At 34.2% G+C, this 22,528-nt stretch overlaps 1 protein-coding gene and 1 long non-coding RNA gene across 2 annotated transcripts in view; one reads left to right on the plus strand and one right to left on the minus strand.

The window, feature by feature from the left end:
- Positions 1–18,429: 18,429 nt before the first annotated feature.
- Positions 18,430–19,216, minus strand: LOC131802632 (uncharacterized). The gene is made up of 3 exons (XR_009342305.1): positions 19,109–19,216; positions 18,632–19,003; positions 18,430–18,564 (listed from the first exon to the last, which is right to left on the minus strand). It is a non-coding gene; the product is annotated as an uncharacterized LOC131802632 (long non-coding RNA).
- Positions 19,217–20,886: 1,670 nt separating this feature from the next.
- LOC101891776 (NIF3-like protein 1) overlaps positions 20,887–22,528 on the plus strand; it is a 39,484-nt gene continuing 37,842 nt past the window's right edge. Inside the window, exons 1-3 of the mRNA XM_005187832.4 lie at positions 20,887–21,146; positions 21,957–22,088; positions 22,152–22,296. Of these exons, the coding sequence (XP_005187889.2) occupies positions 20,977–21,146; positions 21,957–22,088; positions 22,152–22,296 (447 nt within the window). The 5' untranslated portion in view covers positions 20,887–20,976. The remainder of the gene's footprint in view (positions 21,147–21,956; positions 22,089–22,151; positions 22,297–22,528) is intronic.

The following is a 22,528-nucleotide window of genomic DNA, read 5'->3' on the forward strand; positions in this document are numbered from 1 at the left end:
CAGTATCCATAACGAACTTCAAATACCAAATTTGCAAGAATTCCGATTAATAATGTCGCTAAAATCGTCAAAATACCGAATATCGGGAAATACCGTTTTATAAGGGCTACACGAAGACTTGGACCTGCATACAAAAATGTTTGTCATAGGCTGTAGTACCCATTTCGAACTTCAAATACCAAGTTTGAAACAATTCAGGTAAATAATGTTGCTAAAATCGTCAAAATACCGAATATCGGGAGGTACCGTCATATGTGGGCTATACGAAGACGTGGGCCTGCACAGACAATTTTCTGTCTTAGGTTGTAGTATCCATTTCGAACTTCAAATACCAAATTTGAAACAATTGGGGTTAATAATGTCGCTAAAATCATCAAAATACTGAATATCGGGAGGTACCGTTATATGGGGGCTATACCAAAACGTGAACCTACATGGCCCATTTTCGATACCAAAAGTCCTGAAGACATAATACAGGGTTGCCCATATTCGACGGACCCATCTGGCAACGCCATAACTTTTGACAGAGATGTCACATCGCTTAATGACATACCGCGTTTGAAGCGTCAGTCCAAGCAGATTTTTACCATGAACCAATACACGCCACGCGAGCGCTCTGAAATAGTTGAAATTTACATTCAACAGAAGAAGTCAATTGTGAAAACTCAACGTGCTTTTAAAACATTAAAAAATGTGAGAAGTGCGCCTTCTAAGAACACCATTAAGCGTTTATACGAAAAATTGTCGTACGAGCCAGTGTTGAGAGGACCCCAAGAACATACCAAAAACGCCGTTCTCAGCAGTTGGGCATGGCTCGGTCCACTTTACAACGGATTATTCGCATTGATTTGCATTTGTTCCCACACAAAATGCAATTGACGCAAAGAATGTTGCCTGCGGACAAGCCTCGTCGATTGGAATGGGCCCAAAGAGTCATCGAAATGGCCGAAGATGACGAGCATTTTTGGAACAAAATTATCATGTCCTATGAAGCACATTTCACATTGAATGGGACTGTAAATAAGCAAAATTGCCGTTTTTTTCGCCACTGAAAATCCTCAGGAGATTCAAGAAAAATCTCTCTCAAAAACGATGGAAAATGCAGCAAAAAGGGCACAATACGTCATCAACGCCAGAGGCGGCCATTTGAGAGATATCATATTCAAAAATTGATGTAAACAAATCTACTTGGAACAAATTAAATAATTAACATTGCCAACCGCCAAATTTTTATTTTTTTTTTTTCTTTGATTTAAAAACAAAACATGGGTCCGTCGAATATGGGCAACCCTGTATACATTTGAGTAAAATCTTATTAATCTACTTCATTTTGTTCGGAAGCTAGATTGATTTCCACAGACGGACGGACATCGCTAAATCGATATAGAATTTTATGCTGAATTATATACTTTGTGGGGTCTAAAATGTATATTTCGAGGTGTTACAAACGGATTTACAAACTTAATATACTCTCCATACTATGGTGGAGGATAAGAAAAAAATGCTTCACCTTCACCATTTCACACATTCGGCTATGTTATTTTTCTCTGTAATCAATTATGTTGCCATTTAAACTGTGAAAAATTGATTCCAGTTGAACTATATTTTGCCAAAACTCTTTGGAGGGTTCATCGAAGTAATTTTTTTCGCATAGGTGCTCTTGTTGGTTTAGCTATATACTCCAGCACATCCTATTAGATGTCTCCAATATCCGGAAAATATTTTATTTCTATTTCTTCAATATATTCGTTTTCTTGATTTTCATAATTTTGTTCAATAAGGAATTCTTCACTTGCTATAGGCATATGTAAGTAATATATCCATGAAGTAGGGTCATTATTAACAGTTCCAGTGTTGTGCATTAATTCCGTGTTTCGAGCTAGATAAATAAGATAAGAATGATAAGTTATTTAATATTCTGCTAAACATGCACTCTGATAAAAATGTATACATTAATACAAATCCAGAATATATTTTCATTTCCTTGTTTATGCAAAGGAACCGTGAGTAAAAGTGAATCAAGTGAAAACCGGTAATACGAGTGCGGGAATTGAGTGCAATACCCAAGGAGGACACCAGTTTACGACATGTAAGACTCTCGGCCACTAAACATTAAGAGTGAGTTTCCCTACGCCACTCAGAGAAAGGGTTCCAATTCCTAGAAGCCCCCAGGTTGCTCCGCAGAAGAGTGAGTTGAAAAAGTCCACTCTTCAAAGGAAGGACGACACTAGAGAAATCTATTCCCGCGAGTTCGACAACCACGGGAAACCGCGTACCCACGGTTCCAGAACCCAACATTGGACCCCCATAATTTAGCCAGCGAGTTTCCAAAGCCACTGAAAGCCAGAACCCCCAGAAGCAGCCTCCCATCAGGACCATTCCAGGACACGTCGCCGGACGATTGTCGAGTTTCCCACACAAGTGAACCAGCCGTAATTTACGAATAAAATAAGTGAAATAAAGCGGGGTATCTCTCCCAAGGCCATATATGAAAACATTCTCCTTACTCAAGTCGCTGAAATAAACAAATTTCTGTAACGCACCTTGGACACCGCGAGCTTATCCAGCAACGGCGGAAATCGTGTCTTTACATTTCCTTTTTTACTAATGTAGTTTATGCTTTTGTACTAAAATAAAAAAGCAAAACCAATTGCCCAACTAAGAATTGCCGCAATTCGTGGGGATTAAAGGTTTTAGTTGTGTTCCAGTATTTTTTAGTAGTAAAACTAGCAGAAGAGAGAACAGTACGAAATGCCATTCTCATTTAGGTGTGCTCAAAAAATAAAGGAACGGAAAATAAGCAGAAATGCGATAAAATGTCAAAATTCCAAAAAGAAAACAGTCTAAATCGGACTGGCGAAACCTTACTGAAAAGGACGCTAAAATTTTAAAAAATGAGTATTGAAAATAAGTTAAAATTAATAATTATTTTTGAATGCTGTTTATTTAGAAAGTTTTGTTTTCAGAATGCGTTGAAGAGTATTTAGAGGTGGAGTTTTCTCAAATCCCAACCCCGGAGAAGCTGACATAGTTGGAGGAGCCGATTAAATTAATGTTAAGTCTGCTAGAAGACGTAATGCCACAAGTTGGAAAGACAGCCAACCTAAAAAAAAGAAAATGGTTTCCGTAATAAGCGAACATCTTTGATTTTAAGCTTAATTTTTCAATTTACCTTTCACTAATTATGGACTGTTTTCCAATACGTTTTCTTCGTCTGATTCCTCATTCAGCCAGTCCTCTTCACTCCTAGAATCATCATCTTTACATTTGCTGTCACACGTGAACATTGAAATGTATCAATACATTTTTCAACCATGTTAGCCCTGTCAATTAAATTGCAAATTTACAATTTGCACATTTCTGCGCGGCCAAATTCATGTAGCTAAAACAAGCAGAAATGTGCACCACTCAGCGCCATTTTTTCTCGAGAGAGCTGCAAGTTTTGCTAGTTTTTGGAGTACGGGAACGCGTTGTAGCAGAATTCGCACTAATTAGTACTAATTTGTAGGTTCTGGAACACTTTTATTTCTAAACAAAATTATGAACGTTTTCTTTCACCACTAAATTCTGTCGGCCGGACAGAAACATTTTCGGTCTAAGGTACCCTAAATGTTGTTTGTCTTATTGTTTTGGCGTGTTTCTACATGTTTATTAAGATTTTTCCATCTCGCCTTTCGCTCAAGAGTATCGCACATTCCGTTATTTCCTTTCATTTCTCGGAAGCGTCGGTTTTTAAAGTAAAATATAGTTAAAATAATGTATAATTTATTGTTTAATTGGTGTGTGTGTGCTATGCTATGACTATAGCGGTAGAAAAATCTCAATAACTCGAACATAACCTTAAAAATGGGGGCTTTAGGTGGTCCCAAGAGATGAATGTATATGGGTTTGTAGCCGGGATTTGCGATAAGTATTTTGGGGCAAATATGTTTTCTATTATAGATGATAAGGGAATCTTCTTCTTGAACCCGGTGTTCAATAACCTAACTGTATACAACTATCTCAAAAATCAATATATTGAAAATATACGAAAGTTCCAAAAGGGTATCAAAAACTAGTTGCATTTAAAGTTATTCTCTGACAAGGTAAGATTTAAATATGATAAAAAAAATGAATTAAATTCCTAGATACGTCCTACATCCATATTCGTTCGATTCATAATGAACAGTTGTTGGAATATTAAATAATAACTAACTGTTGACAGGTGTCTATACTCTACGCCACAAGGTGGTCAGGGTATTATTTTTTTGTGCATTTGTTTATAACAGGCAAGAGGAAACGAGATAGACCCCATAGTTCCTTTTGATGATCTGCATAGAATAGCATCCTGAGTCAATTATACATATCCGTTCATCCATGTATTTTTGTAAACAAAATACGGGTCGCATTTATTGCCCGCTCCAGACGCAATCTTGTACAAATCATTTGAGGATGAACCCTATTGAAATTGGAGTTAATCGGTCAAAATTGATATATAGCTCCCATATATATCTCCACCCGATTTGCCTTTTTTGTGCACCAAATGTGTAATATGGTATGGAATTTTGCACACACAATCAAATAAGGACTGAAAATAAGTATGCCAAATTTGGTGAAAATCGGTTCAGATATAGCTGTAGCTCCCATATATATTCTTCATCCGATTTATTACATTTGTTCCCCACAGCCGTAATATGCACTCCGTAACAACGATATTCAGGTAAATATATCAAATACAGCTCAGAAATATCTTTGTCAAATGTTATCGAGATTGGTTCAGATTTGAATATAGCTCCCATATATATCTTTATCCGATTTCAAATTAATTGTGCACCAAATGGGCAAACAAGCATCAATTGAAAAGATACAAATTCTTTGGCATATTTAGTCCTTTGAACTTTAAATTAATTGTTGATGATAATTTAATTCAGTTAGTTTATTACAACTATTATAAGGGAAAAACGGCAAAAGAATTGGCGGAAATGTTTAATATTAAATTGAGGACAATATATAATATAATTAATCGTGCAGAAAAAGAAAATCGTCTGCACCTTAACAATTCTAAGGGAAGACCACCAAAACTCAACAGACGCGATCAGTCCAAAATTTAAAAAAAAAAATAGAAGAAAATCCGCAAACAAGTCTGAGGCAGTTGGCATTGGACATAAAAAATGAGTGTCATAAGGAAGTGAGCCACGAGACTGTTAGAAAAGTCTTAAAAATCCACAAGTACTCGTCTCATGTAGCCAGAAAGAAGCCATTGCTTTCTGCTGTTAACATTGAGAAGCGGCTTACATTTTCTATTAATAATGTTACAAATGCTGAGGAGTACTGGAACGATGTAATTTTTTGCGATGAGACAAAAATCATGTTATATCATCATGACGGACCCAGTAAAGTATGGAGAAAGCCAAACTCTGCACTTCAACAAAAAAATATAATACCAACAGTTAAGTTTGGCAAGCTCTCTGTAATGGTGAGGGGTTGTATTTCTTCAAAGGGCGTTGGGGAGCTGCGTATTTTTAACGAAACTATGACGAAAGAATATTATTTGGACATTCTGAAAAATGAATTATCCAGAAGTGCCAAAAGTTTCGGGTTTGTTGATCCTCAAAAGCCAAATAAACTTAAGTATAAGTTGTATCAGGACAACGACCCCAAACACAAATCGTTACTTTGCAGGACCTGGTTGCTTTATAATTGCAGCAAAGTTATTGACGCTCCTCCCCAAAGTCCAGACTTAAATCCCATAGAAAATGTGTGGGCATTATTGAAGAAAAAGTTTGCAAACCGCGGTCCTACCAATAAGAACGCTTTAGTCAAAGCAATACAAGAAGAATGGCAGAAAATTCCTGAATATTACGATATAAATGGACTAATACAGTCAATGCCGCGTCGGCTAAAGGCAGTCATGGATACTAATGGACACCATACCAAATATTAACCTTCATAGTAAAAAAATTTTTAAAGTTTCTGTTGTAATTCTACCATGAGTTTTCGTTTTACAAAGAATTTATTGACAAGGAAATATTTGCTTTTATTTTGTTTTTGTATTTTATTTTTTATTTAATGTAGAAACGTATAATTTTTTCATTAATATCAATATTTACTATTAAATCTAATCTAGTAAAAGAAAGAAATGTAAAAAAAATAGTTTTCTTAATAAATTTTTACTTTATATATGAAAAAAAAATATTTTTTTTAATTTTGCAAAGAATTATTTGACAAACTGTATATAGAAATATCATGGAATATTCAAAAGGTAACCTTGTGTAATAATATGTTATTAAAAAATTCTTGAATTCTGAAATTTTATCTTTGACATCTTATTGTCAAAATGTTTATTTGTAGTGCTTCCACACTACAATTTTCGGGTTTAAATCTTGTTATAGTTTAGTTTGTTGTCAATACTTTTTGTTTATTGAAAGTTGTGATCATACAATTTATAATTTATAGACGCTAGTACTGGCAACAACGTCGAGGAAATCGTTTTTAAAGAGAGGATAGATGTGGAGTAAATGTGGAAAATAATAATATAATTAGAATTAAAGAAAAAGAAACAGAAATGAACGAAGATTTCTATTTGAAAAGAGAAAACGAGCTTTTAAGTGCAAAAGTTGCAGCTCTTGAAGAAAAATCAGAGTTTCGGCTAGCCAGTATTGATTTTTCTCACGACACGAAATGACTCAACACTCTCGTACCCATCTGAACAGTTAGATGTAGTGCAATATGTTCATCTATCTAAGGAAAATTATGAGCAGATGATAAGAAAATTTCATTTCTCTTCAATACCGAAAGCGTTCTTAATTGGCGAAAAAAAACCCAATTCTGTTCGGATTTGACGCTGATGTTATTGACAATTTAGCCACTATTATTTTAGGGATCACAGAGTAGGATCGTACGTGTGAAAGTTACTGACACCGTTGTGTCACGTTGTTACACATTATTTAGGTTGAGTAACGACCTTGGTGCATATCCAATTTTTTCGCCAATACCGTGACTATCTTGGAACAAGTTATCTGTACTTTCCTCCAAATTCAGAAGATACTTTGCATTGTATGTTCGACATTCCCGACTTGGTAACTAATTTATTAACTTCCTTCTTAGACAATCTGGGTTTGATTAAAAGCAAGTTTGACAGATCTGCATTTTTTTTAATTGTTGAGTCCGAAATCAATTTGGAAGCTTTTAATGAGTCTTGTTCGCAATTACAAAAACTCATTTTGCACCAAGCAACTACAAATCGTATTCATACAAAAATAAGCCCATGGACAGAGCCACAGTAGAAACGTGCTCGCCGTTCCTGACAATGATAAGTTTTCGGAAACCGAGCAAGTAATGGAACAGGCGAGCACAATATTATTTGCTGGTATAATTCTAATTGTAGAGATTTCCAGAATTGATTTGATGATTTTAGATCTATAATTTTGTACAATAATTTAGAGTGCGGCAACATATCATCTATGCTTTAGCAATCATCGTAAGCAATGACGCCTCTATTGCTGGAGCATTGAGAATGACTTTGTAGAAATTAGGAAACCTTGCGGTTGTAGATCTACCTTTAATGATCTTATTAATGTTAAATCAAGATTCGATTATGCCATTAAACCAACCGAATCTTTTGACATTGTTTTGGTCCAAAAAGTGTTTTGGCACATAACGGTTGTAATAACATATGTATTATTATATATAATATTATATATTGTATTATATATGATATTATATATTGTATTATATATGACTTCAAGCTTTTTATGTATTTACACCTTAAGTCTTACATAACGTATAATATTAATACTTTAGTTTTCTGTATTAGATTATATTCTTTCTTGATTAAAAGGCGTGATGATGACAAAATATTTGTTCAGAAATAAATGCAAAATTCTTGCCAGCTGTAAATGTATACTTAGTTATCACATGAAAACCATATTAGGTCTAAACTATAGCTGACAATAACTTTAGCAAAGCTTTTGATATTTCCTTTTTAATTAGTAGTTGATAATATCCAAAAATTGTACCAAAATCCCAGGTCAGTTTCATAGAAACTCTTCTATCATCTCTTCGGTAGCTTCATAATCTTTAATGGTATTTTCCAAAAAAGCGGTTAGGAATTTTTGTGTCATTTTGGGAGAACTGCTGATGTAATCTGCGAATAAATTAGTTTGTGAGAATATTTTTTAAACATGTATTTCAACTACCATAATACCTTTTACAATACCTTTTTCCATACATTATTTTGTCGTTCCTGGACAAAATTAACCATAACATTCTTTAATGATCCACGAATGGTTCACTTGTATTTTTATTATTTTATATTTTATTTTGTATATTTAATACCATACCAAATTGGAGATAATCGATCAAAATTTAGATATAGCTCCCATATATATCTTCGTCCGATTTGCCTTTTATTGTGCACCAAACGTGTAATATCAGTCCGAATAGTATGGAATTTTGCACATACGATCAGATTGGACCTGAAAATAAGTATGCCAAATTTTATCGAAATCGGTTCAGATATAGCTATAGCTCCCATATATATTGTTCATCCGATTTGTTATTTTTGTCCTCCGCAGCCGTAATATGTACTCTGTAACAACAATATTTGGGGAAATATATCAAATACAGCTCAGAAATACATTTGCTAAATTTTATCGAGATCGGTTCAGATTTGGATATATAATTTTGACGGCGGCAAATTTTAGTCTACAAATCGGCTGCGCCGCCAATTCCAAATCGCCTCGCTTGCTTTGGTGGTGAGGCATGGTGTGTTAATGCGACTACCTATATTAATTAGAAATGTGAATTGCTTTAAATAATACACAAAATATTTCAAAATTTTCGCAACTAACATATTCAAAATTCGTTTGTGATGGATGTCTCAATCAATATCAAGAATAAAGTGGATCCCACATTGACATTCTGACGCTGATGTTTTGACGGTATTTTTGTGGTCCATGTGCCACGAACATTGCTGGCACACTCTGGGTGCATTTTACCACATACTCCTGCGATGTGGATGTGAAATTCACTTGACAAAGTGTACTCCACTTATTTTCATCCTTGGGGACGGAAAATTGAACTCTTCGCTGGCATATCTTTCTATTTGAAAAGCTTTCTCATTGTTCTGATAATATATTCTTTAAAATAAAAACAAGTTCTTCCTTTTTATGAATGAAACTTATTTTTATTGCAATTTTTGTATGTATGTTTTTCTTTTTCTCTTCACAACAAATTTAAAATGGCCAAACAAATATTTTCGAACAACTGTAAAAATAATGTTTGTCGTCTGTTTTGGATGCGGCGAATTCAAATTTAATTGACAGATCGGTTAGTAATCAGTTGAGTTGGAAGGGGGACCTAATACTTGGATCATGAATTGTATTTTCCGTTTAAAATAGGGCTCCCTGTGATCGAATAAGTACATATGTTTTCTCATGTATTTCACAACTGAATTTCATATATCACACGATGTGTGCACCTTTAAAATATGGAAAATTTGACACTACATATGTAAAACCCTTATCGTCCGATAGCAGCTTTTCGATAGTTTATGCTATTCTTTATTATATCCTTTACCTTAAAAAGGAGGGTATATTAACTTTGTCATTCTGTTTGTATCACCTCGATTTAGCGATGTCCGTCCGTCTGCGGAAATCACTCTAGCTTCCGAACGAAATAAAGTAGGTTGATAAAATTGTACTTTTTTGTGTTTATTGAGAATTATGAACATTGTACAATATATAATTTATATAATTTGTGAGTGTTAATTATGACAACAACGGTGAAATCATTTTTGAAGAGACGTTAGATTTTGAATGCTTAAAATGTGGATTATTGTAAGTAGCATTATAGAAAAAAGAACTACATATGAACGAAGATTTCTGTTTGCAATGAATTTTTACGAGTAAAGGTTTTGGCTCTTGAAAGAAGTGGAGTTCCTTCCCAATAAATGGAATTTATGAGGAGAGGGAGAAAGCAAAGTCAGCTTTGCCTCTGCTCGTATTATCGCAAATGACTCAACTCCCCCGAACATATCTGAACTCCTAGATATAGTACAACACGTTCATCTTCAATGTAAAGACAATTATGAGTACATGATAGATAAATTGCATTTTACTATCCCCAAACACCGAAAGCGTTGTATGTTGTTGAGCGAAATAGCTTTCATGGTGTTTGACGGTGATGTTATAGAAAACAAGTTACTGTGGGTACAGGGTACAATAAAAAGGTAAGGTAGAGCTACCAGCTGATTACAATTTTATTTCGAAGTGTGTCCGACATCTGCCAATTTTGTGTTGTTTTTAAAAATAGAAACAAAATATTTTCAAAAACAGTGATTGAAAGAAACTTAAATTGCGGGGCGCGCATTAATGATATTCACCAGATTTGCCATGTAACTGAAAGATTATACACCTGAGATCATATTTTTGAGAGAACTTCTAGGCATTTCATTCATCTTTCACACTATTTGACTCATGTTAAAAATGAACCAAAAATGTCAAATAAATGAAAACAACTTCTTGCATAAAATTTTGAACAATTCTGATAGGAAGTGGGCATAGCTCAGGGCTGTATTTCTGTATTTTTACGAAGCTGTTATACCTCGTTAGCTTAGTGAGAATCATGATATTTGGATATTTGCTAACACGGGAATATAGTATTTCTGTACTGGAGGATGTACTTCGAAACGTACTCTTTTTTATTTACTTGCGATAGACATTCTGCACATGCAAATAGTTTTGTGCTTTCATCCAAATTCAGGAGATACCTGCATTGTACGTCCGATATTCTCCACTTGGTAACTAACTTTTTAAATTTCATCCTAGATATTCAAGTTTTTTTTTAAAGCCGTGTTGTTTATTTACTTGCGATAGACATTCTGCACATGCAAATAGTTTTGTGCTTTCGTCCAAATTCAGGAGATACCTGCATTGTACGTCCGATATTCTCCACCTGGTAACTAACTTTTTAAATTTCATCCTAGATATTCAAGTTTTTTTTAAAGCCGTGTTGGGCAGACAGTAAGAGTAAAGGTGCAAGTACATAAAAAGCTTGAAGTCATGGCTAGGCATATTAATATCCAATTATAATTGGAAACAACGGCAGGATTCGAGTGGGGCTCCGTAATCCCTTTATGAAATGTCACAAAATATGCCTAGCAATGACTTCATGCTTCTTATGTACTTACACCTTTAGCTTCTCCGGGATTTATTTCGAAAATTTTTGGTTGAAAACGGTTTAAAATCTAGTCCGCAATTAAAAAAAAAACTCATTATGCACCAAGATACTACGGATTGTGTTCATATGAAAATAATCTAATAAGCGGCATCTATTTTCAACAGAAACGTGCTTGCCTTTCTGGACAATAGGCTTTCAAAAAAAAAAAAAAAAAAAAAAAACATTATTAGGAGGTATAATACCAATTTTAGGGCTTTGCACAAACAATTTGATAAATAATGATAAACATGTATATTAATTTCAGTTTGAATGCGACAATATACAATGTGTGGTTCATTTCACTATTTTAAAAGGACATAAAAGTCAAGGAAAACTAAAATATTAACCTCATGAAAGACTAGATAATGGAATAGTTGCATTTTGCATCGAAGTATCATTTGCTGAAGCTAGCTCGCCTCGGTATGAAAATCGACAAAATCGCTTTGTATTGCTATAATACTTGCAGAAGATTTTCATCCTGAATTGACATTAAATTCATTATCGGAAAAAAATTTCCTTAAGATAAAGGATTCAAAGTCTCTATTTTTATATGCTAAAGAGAAATAAACAATTTCAAAGATATGGAACATACAACTGTTTGACGTGCCGAGGAAACGCCGAGACAAATATATTTATTATTTTTGTAAAATATGCCACTCATTTGTGATTTTATATTTTGTTTATATCATATATATTTTATATTTTTTAAATTGCCTCTTAAGATTTCACAATGTATACTACAGAATTGTCTGTTTTTTTATTATTTAAACTATGGACATTATTAGAAAAAAAAACTTAAAATTTATTTATATTAGGCACTAAATTACCTCCCCCCGATTTAAGACACATTTTCAAACAGAATTTTTTAAGATTGTCAATATAGGTTCACGTAGGTAGCTCTCAAATAACTGTACCTACCACCGATTCAAGCAACATATTCAAACGGGATTGTTCAAAATGTGGTACTTAAGGTGACAATACATAAATAGCTTTTTGACTGGCTTAGGAAGGCTAACTTAGCTCGATTTTGGCTGTACGCTGCTTTGTTATTTTCCTAAGAAGCCAGCCGATGACTTAAGCCAGTCAAAAAAGCGTTTTATGTATTCTCACCTTTAGTCTTCATAATCGATTTCTCCTGTTGGAGATCATTGACTATATATATTTACATTTTTTACAGCATAGGATAAACTATGAGGCCGAAACTAATCCAAGTCAACATTTTTTGGAAAAGAAGCCAGCCGATGACTAAAGGTGCAAATACATAATGAGTTTTTTTTAGTGGCTTAAGTCATCGGCTGGGTTCTTCGTAAAAGAACGAAAGAGTTTTAAGTTGACTTAGATCAGTTTCGGCCCATAGTTTATACTTGCTTACCATACGCTTCTTTGTTATTTTACCAGAGGCCAGCGAAAAAAGCGTTTTATGTATCCTCACCTTAAGGGTAGTTAAAAAAGCTCTTTATGTAGTACAACACGTTCATCCTCTGTCTAAAGAAAATTATGAACACGTGATAAATAAATTGTAGTTTTCTCTCTGCAGTACCGACAACATTGTAACATGGCGAACGAAATCAGTTCTCCTGGGATTTTACGATTATGTTGTGGAAAACTTGCGCACTATTGTTGGCTGAACAGGACAGCGACTGTAATGTCGTTACATATTCTTTGAGACTGAATTTTTGTGGGTTGTGTAGCGATTGGAGGATACTATGCGGTGTTTGCTAAAACGGGAATAGCATTTCGGCACTGGAAGATGTAATTCGAGAAGTACTTCTTGGCCGAAGCCGAATGTGATCGAAAACATATCTTGATCAATATGCGAAAGATATTCAGTACATGTCCCAAAATACCGTTGCTATCTTCTAGCAAATTGTCTCCGTTTTCCTCCAAATACAGAAGATATTTTCCATTGTATGATCGGAATTCCCCACTTGGTAACTAAATTATTAAATTTCATTGTTTTTATTTTAACAATTTCGGCAGGTAAATGAAGCTACATCCCCAGCATTTATTTTAAACATTTTTAGTCCCAAATCGATTTGAAAGCTAGTGAAAAGTCCTTATGAATACGGTTTGCACGAAGGTACTACAAACCATGGTAAAATTAAGAAGGTTAAGTCATTTCAAATAAGCATTCCCATCTTTGTATTTTTTGTAATTTAGCTTGTCAAATTTCACTGCATGGAAAACTGGTTCCCATAATAAAAAAAAAAATAAAATAATAACACATATTGTGTACGATGATGGTAATATATGGAATCACTGTTTCAGATACCACCTTGGACCACCTTGGAAAGAGTATATATTAAATTCACATTCCGTTTGTAACAACCATAAATTTCTCGGAGACCCCATGAAGCATATATGTTCATGATCAGAATAGAGATCCAAGTCGATTAAACGTCCGTCTGTCTGTTTGCCCGGCTAGATCGCGTTCGGAGTGGGTAATATCGGCACACTCATTCTATTACCTTCCTCACCAATGGTTACAATTTTGAATAATCGTATTTCTTATAAAAGGTCAAGTAAGAGTTTTATTGTCTTTAAATTTCGTAGATTCCAAGTATATAGATCTAGTGTGGAGATATATCTGTTCTCTTCTTCTCATACTTCCCCACGAAGGGTCAAAATTTGTAATAATTTTCAATCTGATAACATCTGAACTGAGTCCACGCTTCTCTTCAAATATATCACATTTTTTACCAACACGAGATCTAATGTGCTGAAACTTATCAGCCAAAACTTTCTGGTACCTTCCAAACAAGGGAACAAATTTGAGAATAACTGCAGGGTCTGCAATATAAAATTTGTATTTGAAAGCACAATATTTCCTATTATTAATGCAAAATATGCAGGCCCAATTTTTAATCACTTTATCGATTGTTTCCAACTATATTTCACCAATGGCTTTACGAATATTGTCCTTTAAAGATTTAATTGTCTCTGGCTTATCGGCGTAACACTAATCTTGCACAGCACTCCACATAGAATAGTTCCAAATAGAATAGACCCAAACAGAGAGTCATTTTGGGTGCATCGACTTTTCAGTGTATGAGTGCGGGGTTTTTGTGCCCCAAATACGACAATTATTGTTGTTTACAACAGAGCTGACGGTGCTTCTCTTCTTTCAAAATTCGTACGCAATTTACGCACGCATTCTTCAAAATTACTATTATTTTTAAAGTATAGTCGCAATATTTTCCAGCATTGTTCAAGCGTATACACAACCATGTTCGTTCAGAGGAAGGATGCCACTAATTATCTTTTAAATCAAATTATTACCATTCACGAAACAGAACAAGTCGACTTCTTCGGTACCTCTCCCATAAACGGCCAACATTTTGAATAATCATAACGCATGTCAAAATGTATTTTAATAAACGGGCAGAAGTTGAAGGAAGAAGTTAAATGTATAAATAGTCGTAATTGTCCTTGTTTTCTGAAATATATAGCAATGGTTTTATTAAATAAATTCATAGTGCGGCATTGTGAGAATGTTTTATTTTATTTATTTATTTTTATAAAAGTATGTGTGATATTATATGAGAATGTGTGAAGTAGCAAAAATATAATAATAAAAATAAATACATTTCAATCAGAATTTGGATATAATTTGCAACATTTCCATTCACTATACTAGGTCAAAAATACATAAAGGATCTGTGGAGCAAGATTTAAAATGGACGGAGGCCTTTTAAGATTTATTTTTCTAATTCAAATTTCTAATGATTAATTAATCTATGTTCTGCCTTTTTTATTTTTATTGTCTGGTTTAAACGTCTAATCCTGAAATGCATTCTGCATTTAAAAAAAGATTTGTTTAATTTGTTCTGGTATGTTTATGTTGTTGCTCATTCATAGAAGTCGTTGTTGTAAATTGTAGCTATGATCTATTGCGGATCCATTAAGAGTCGTGAAAAATTGTTCAAGACATCGTATGTCATTCAGATTTCGTGGGTAGGTTTCTTGAGTAACCCTCTTAAAATTTGATAAACTCACTTATTATTATTTTCATTTTCCTCACATTCTGACAAATCCATTTTGCGAATGATATAGCCAGCCATGTATTCCAGGGCATCATCTTGAAGTTCTGTATGGATTCGTCAAATTCGTCTTCGATTTCAAATCATTCTTCTTGTGACTCCCCTATATTCATAGGTACATTTATAATCTCATTGACATTTGTAATCGATTCAGAAGACGACTGAATCCATCCTGTGGAATCGTTTGTAGTATTTCAGTGATCATTAAGTACTTCAGAATTGCGGGCCAAAATATAGTTGTGTTCCAGTACTTTTTTAGTAGTAAAACTAGCAGAAGAGAGAACAGTTCGAAATGTCATTCTCATTTAGGTTTGCTCAAAAAATAAGGGAACGGAAAATTAGCAGAAATGCGATAAAATGTCAAAATTCAAAATTCCAAAAGTAAAGAGCCTAAATCGGACTGGTGAAACCTTAGTGAAAAGAGCGCCAACATTTAAAAAATGAGTATTGAAGACGATAAGTTAAAATTAATAATTTATAATAATAATTAATAATCTGATTCCTCATTCAGCCAGTCCTCTTCACTGCTGGAATCATCCAAAAGTGAATACATCAGTTGCTCCATATTTTCTCTTTTTGTTTTTTGCACGACAAATATTAGTTTTTCCTTTAGTTTTCAAGTTGATCATTTTCTTTATTGAAATGTATCAATACATTTTTCAACCTTGTTAGCCCTGCCAATTAAATGTCAAATTTACAATATGCACATTTCTGCTCGGCCAAATTCATGTAGCTAAAACAAGCAGAAATGTGCACCACTCAGCGCCATTTTTTTCTCGAGAGAGATGCAAGTTTTGCTAGTTTTTGAGTATGGGAACGCGTTGTAGCAGAATTATTGCTAATTAGTACTAATTTGCAGGTTCTGGAACACAACTTATGTGATATAAAGATTGTAGAGGAATATAGAAAGGGTAAATATTAGAACTTGCCTAATATGCACTTTCGAATCCTGTATTTGAACTGTTTTGGTGAAGGTTAATCAGCCAAACCGACCTTGCAACGGCTTGCTTTTTCTAAAATATCTTGGTTTTAGCGATATTGCATATTATAATGTTCTTTTAAATAGGCATAAAGCATCTCCAGAGCATAGCCGACATTACGATCCCTTTTTGAAAAAATTCATGGTAATTTATTAGGTATTAACAATGTCTAATGCCTTCATTCGTTTGGTACTCCATATTCGGTACAAATGGTTCCGAAAATCGCAAATATATTTTAATACAATATGAAAGGAATTATGCTGTACCTTGCCCGGCCAAATGGTTTTAAAATTCGAATTCCTGATATCGAACCAGTTACTAACCTGCTCTCTATAGGTTTGTAAATGATTAGCCCTTGTGAATGTCAACGTCTAATGGCTTTGGCCGTTGTATTTGAAAAAAGTTGGGCTACCAATTTCACCTTTTGGCGCACTAATAATATGAACGTACATTTGGGCTTGCTAAGTAAATATGATATACAGACAGACACAGTTATATGTTCATTATTTATTTTGTAAGCTATGGACAAATCTAAGAAACATCGTCATTTAATAAGTCTAATAAGTTGTAATATGGTCATCGTTTATTGTAAGCCCAGTGCCGATAAAATGGTTTCGAACAAGTTTAAGGAGGTGTGGAGCCATCGGCAAACACAAAAATCTTACGTTTTGTTTTCGATGGGTTGTGAAACAATGGCCGATCTGCAAAAAAAGATTTGTTTCCAAATATATCCACTAACTGTGTATACTGGTAAAGGGTATTATACATTTAGACTTTTCCTTTCCTAAGATTGCTGGTTAAATAATACTTTTTAAGGACTAAATTTGGTTTATAGATTTTGTTAATATCAATGAAAAAGGGGCAAAAAAATGGTGTTCAGTGTTTTTTAATCAGACATCTACTACAATTTTGGTTACGGATGGTTGCTAAAAACATACCTACAACGAAGGATGCTTTTCTGAGGAGGAATTGGTCATCAGCGATTTTTGTAAATCTGTCTTCCTCATAATCCAAAATAAACCTTTCATAAAAAAGCATTTTTAATTGGAGAGTTAACTAAGTTTTTTTGCCGTCAAGTAAATTAGAATATTGTGCGTGACATGATATATAATGCCTTTTAAAATAATAAGGATTCGACCGTGATAAAGTACGTTGGCAAACCAAACATGTCTCAGTGCCCTCAACCATTTTCTATAGATATATTAAAAAAGCGGATTTGAAACCTTTATCATTCGTTATCGAAATGAAACTGAAAATGTTTTTGTGGGAGCAAATCAAAACACACAAATAGTCAGTGGCTACTTTATAAGATCTTTTCTGAAATCAAAGTTAAATATTCAAAAGTGCCGATGTGAATATTCAATATTGAAAGTGAAAGTGCCAAAAGAGTTAAAGAAACGTTGAAACTAACTTTAAGGAGCTAAATCTAATCTAAGCAAAGTTATTACTCTGCCTTATTTGAAGTGCTTGCGGAGACATTATCTTCATTCCATGAACATTGATCATTTGCCGATATTCCAATGTCACTGCTAGAAAAGTATTATATTAACAATTTCGTCATTACATAATTTACTATTCCTTGCCCGCAAGAGTTTCAGCCTGTTCCACGATATCGAAAGATAATTTGTGCGAACGAAGGCTTGTCACTCACTTTCAGAATGTGTTCCACTAACATTCGTTTTGTATTTCGCATAGCCTTACGGGACGCATTTAAGCAAAAAAGCGCCAGAATAACTGACGCGAAAAAGCAATAAAAAATACAACCATACGTAAGCTGGCTCTGCCTGAACTGACAGTTCGTAAACAAACAAAAACAATGAACAATTGAAATTCCCAGTGATTGTGTTCGAAAAATAAAAAAATAATATTTCTGTAGCCCCATACTTTATGGATGATGTGGAGGAGCTTTAAAATGTACCACGGAGGCATTTAAGAGATGCTTCGAATTTGTTTGAAGTACCTAACAACCAGTAAGTATGATTATGCTTTTACATTTTTGAAATAATAAAAATGTATTTTTCTAGGTTTGTGGCCAATTTTCGTGTGTCGAAGGAAGTTTTTCGGGCTCTTTTAGATATACTGAAGATAGATGGGTTCCCGGTTGCAGAACAACCCATATACGCCTCGATTTTAAACTTGGCACATTCTTGCGATTTTTGGCGGCGGGAAGCTACCAGCATTTTGTGTGTACATATCCCATCTCTACACACAATTTTTTCCAATGGTCTTCAAGGGATTGCCTTCTGCTTCCAAAAATTGGCACTCCTCTGGCGAACTCAGGATTCTCCTCCATATATTCAATTAGTGCCCGTTGATGTGCAGTTGAGGATTTTTTCGTGTTGGAACTGACGAAATAAAAAAATATATATATGTTGTTGGCATAGTATAATTGTATTTATTATTTTTACTTACCTTTTTGTTTCCATTTTTAATCAAGCAATATTTATTTTGAAATAATTTCCTGAATTGTAGTCATACGACAGCAAACACACAAGTGACTGATTTTGACATTTGTGTTCGCATGCGTACGAAAGAAAAAAGATAGTGGAACGCAAAATTGCACAGAAATGCTTACCTTTTCGTTCGCTTTGATTTTCGTAAAATTTTTCGTTCTGATGGATTTTAGTGGAACGGAAATCAGCTGTTTGTCGTAAAAGTTATGCGAGCATGTTCTTTCAAGATCGTGGAACAGGCTGTTAAATTCATATTTACAGCTTTTGGGGAAACTCTACTTTTGCTTTTTTGGATGAAATCCTCGTCTTTCTACTCATTTGTGCGTTTTCTCTTAAATCAAAAATTGTGAAAAAATGTAAAAAAAAACTTGTTGAGTTTGTTGTTGGTAAATTTGGTGTTGTTTTTGTTTTTTTAAATTTAATCATTCTGTCCTACCTTGTAATTATTACACCGTGACCCGTTCCTAAAGGTGATAATACATAAACACTTTTTTGACTGGCTTAAGTCATCGGCTGGTTTCTTCGTAGAGGAACAAAGGAGTTTTAGGTTGACTAAGTTCGATTTTGGCCCTATTCTCACCTTAATACCGGATAAAGGCCTGCACAAGACGAATTGTATGAATCATGTTTTTTTCGACCACTGACTTTGTCTACTCAATCATGCGCATGTGTATTTGATAGGAAATGACAACCAACAACATCCCTCATTTTGATTCATGTGTGCCATTGTCTAAGGTTCAATCGTGGCATGGCTGACTCGAATATTTGCATGGTGTTCTCCTGGGTGTCAACGATGACATCGAACCGTGTTATCGTCAAATCGATGGGTTTGAGTATGACCGACATAACGAGACATCGAGCATTTGATTGGATGTCACGTACTGTTATGCGTTTGATCAAACAGGGCATAAATAGAGAAAATCGTCACATTTGCAGCCCTTTAATACCGGACACGCCGTACAAAATTACTTACCGTCCCCACAATGGTAATATGTTTCGTAAGGCCGTATTACCCAAAGTCTAATCTTCAACGCAACCAATCAAAATAAAATTAAATTAAAAATTTCTTCAAACTTTGTTGCACACGTTCACATTTTTTATATTACTATCTATTATTATTTTTTTTTTTTTTTGCTTTCAACTCAGAAAATACCATGTGGCGCAAAACGTCAAAAGTGTACCAAGGGGTGTAAAATAGTAAAAAATTACATTAACTACACTTCATTTTTGAAGACGATTATGAGCGCTTTTCTTTCGTTTATTGTTTGACGACATTGACATCTGCCGGCCTGTCAGGAACATTTTCGATCTACAGGTCTCTAATGTTGTTTGTTTTGGTTTGCTTCTCCCTGTTGTTGGGTTTTTTTGTTTTGATTCCAAATCTTTATTCTGCTTTGTTTCTATGTCGTCTTTCGCTCCAGGGTTGCCATATCGCACTATCGTTTATTCGTTATTTCATTTTATTGCTGGGAATTATCGGTTGGTAAATTAGAAAATGTTAATAAAATATTAAAAATGCTATTATAGTATGATTAATTTATTATATTTTTTGTCTACATTGATGTTAATGGTAAGAACTAAGAAGGTAAAGTCATGTAATCATATCTTTACAATTTTATTCAAAAAATATACATTTGACCTTTGGCAAATCCTTTGTGTCCACACAACAAAATAAAAAATAAAATAATTTGAAATTATTTTAAATTTGGTTGCAAAAGGAATGCATATTTTCGACGTTTATGGGCAGCAGGAATAACCCTAAAATTCTATTCTTGTTTCGCGGTATTTCCCCAATATAAAAATTTTGTTTAAATAAATGAAAAATAAACAGAAGCAACTGTTGCATATATAAAAGTCTATTTGACTCCATAAGACTCCAGCACAGAGTTGTATTTTTCCAATTTCTTTGAAGTTGAGCAGCCTTTCTTATTGAGCCATGGCTACATGTAAATTCGTCTAATATAAATCTTATACCCCAGACAGATGGCACTCTTAATTTACATTAACCCTCTTAATGCGAATTAATTCGTGCATTATCTCCATTGTTAATGCACAAAATGAAAAGTAAATTCAGATATTGCTGTCTGTCAGGGCAAAAATTTAATGCGTATTAAGAGCTTTTTAATGCATCTTAACTCTGCAACATGGTCTATATTACACTTTACTTTTTAATACAATTATTAGCGATTTTCTTTCATTTGTGGTTTGACAACACTGAATTCTGCAGCCGGTGAATTGACAGTTGATTGGAATTTGGGGATTTTGGGGTTAAGTTGTTTAGTTTCTTATAAACTAATTGTTTTGATGTTGAAATCCACAATTGGCAGAAGTCAACAGTTTTTACGCTTTTACGCAAAAATGCCAGAAGGAATAGCACTCAAAGAAGTTGTTACCAGCTTGGAGCGCTTTGCGCCTCTGTCCTATGCCGAGAAATGGGATAACGTGGGTTTGTTGCTGGAGCCGTATGATCAGAAGTAAGTTGAAATCCCATTGGACTGGATGGAGTGCTATAACATCTTGGTCCCCGCTTACGGTTCAAGATGAATTTATGGGCGATGCTCGGATTGGCCTGAAGTTTTTATCACATCTAGCTATTTTTGATCTTTTTAACCTGATGACGGCAAAGTAATTTTTTGTTGTGGAGGGAAATTACCGCTAATTCCACCAATAAGAAAAAGATCTACAAAACCGAAATGTACAAAATGGGTATCATTTGAAAGCTAATGGAAATATCCAGCAATTGGTGATATTAAGGGGTTTGTTTGAATCGGTTCCGGAGTTACACAAGAAAATTGGAATTTTTATACCAGAACTTTTTGAAAACCCCCTAAGAAGTCAGAAATTGACCCATTATGGGACTACAATATATCCTACACTCTGCCCTTTCTAATGTGTTAATATCCCTTCTTGTTCCGAAGATATTAGTCATAGAAACATATGAAATTGAGATTTTCTCCACTAATGTGTATCTAACCTTTATAGCTTTCTAGTTCCAAAGATATTGACTTTAAATTCGAAGGCCAGCTACTTACAAAAGAGTTAAAACTATAGATCGCGCAGCCAGTGTTGGACAATTCCTTATAGGAGAAAATGTCAAGCCCTCAATTTCATGATTTATATCACTAATATCTTCGGAACTACAAGATATATCACCACATTTTGAAAAGCAAGAGTTACCAGTTATAAAACACCTACCTACCGAGCATAGCCCCTAAACTCAACTTGCTCCCCGCTTACTAATGTACTTATTTTTATGGACTATTAAAACCTACTCCCCTTTTCAGACCAGTTGAGAAAATCCTGCTGACCAACGACTTAACCGAAGCTGTTATGCGCGAAGCCATTGAAAAGAAAGCCAATATGATTTTATCATACCATCCACCAATATTTGCAGCCATGAAGAGGATAACACAGAAGTATATAGTTTATATTGCTTGCAAGAAATCACCAACATTATAATTAAATATTTTATATTGCAGAGATTGGAAACAGCGCATTGTGTCCATGTGTTTTGCCCATTCAATTGCTATGTATTCGCCCCACACAGCCTGGGATGCCACGCTGGGCGGTGTAAATGATTGGCTGGCAAGTGCTTTGCCCGTGAAAGACATTAAACCAATTCAGGTATTTATTATGTAATTAACAAGATTTAGTTTGTCATGTATGGAATAGTATTTCGAACTTATATTCGAAAATCTATTATAAAAAGTCTAGCCGTAATAGGAACAAAGAAAACTTATATCAAATTTTTGTATTAGTTTACACGTTTACAATTAAATACATATTAAACCCAAATGTAGAAACCAAAGGTACAGAGCTGCTAAGTTTTTATCGCTGCGGTCGATAATACGTCGAT

Source organism: Musca domestica, unplaced genomic scaffold (genome assembly GCF_030504385.1).
Source record: "Musca domestica strain aabys unplaced genomic scaffold, Musca_domestica.polishedcontigs.V.1.1 22, whole genome shotgun sequence".
NCBI lineage: Eukaryota > Metazoa > Arthropoda > Insecta > Diptera > Muscidae > Musca > Musca domestica.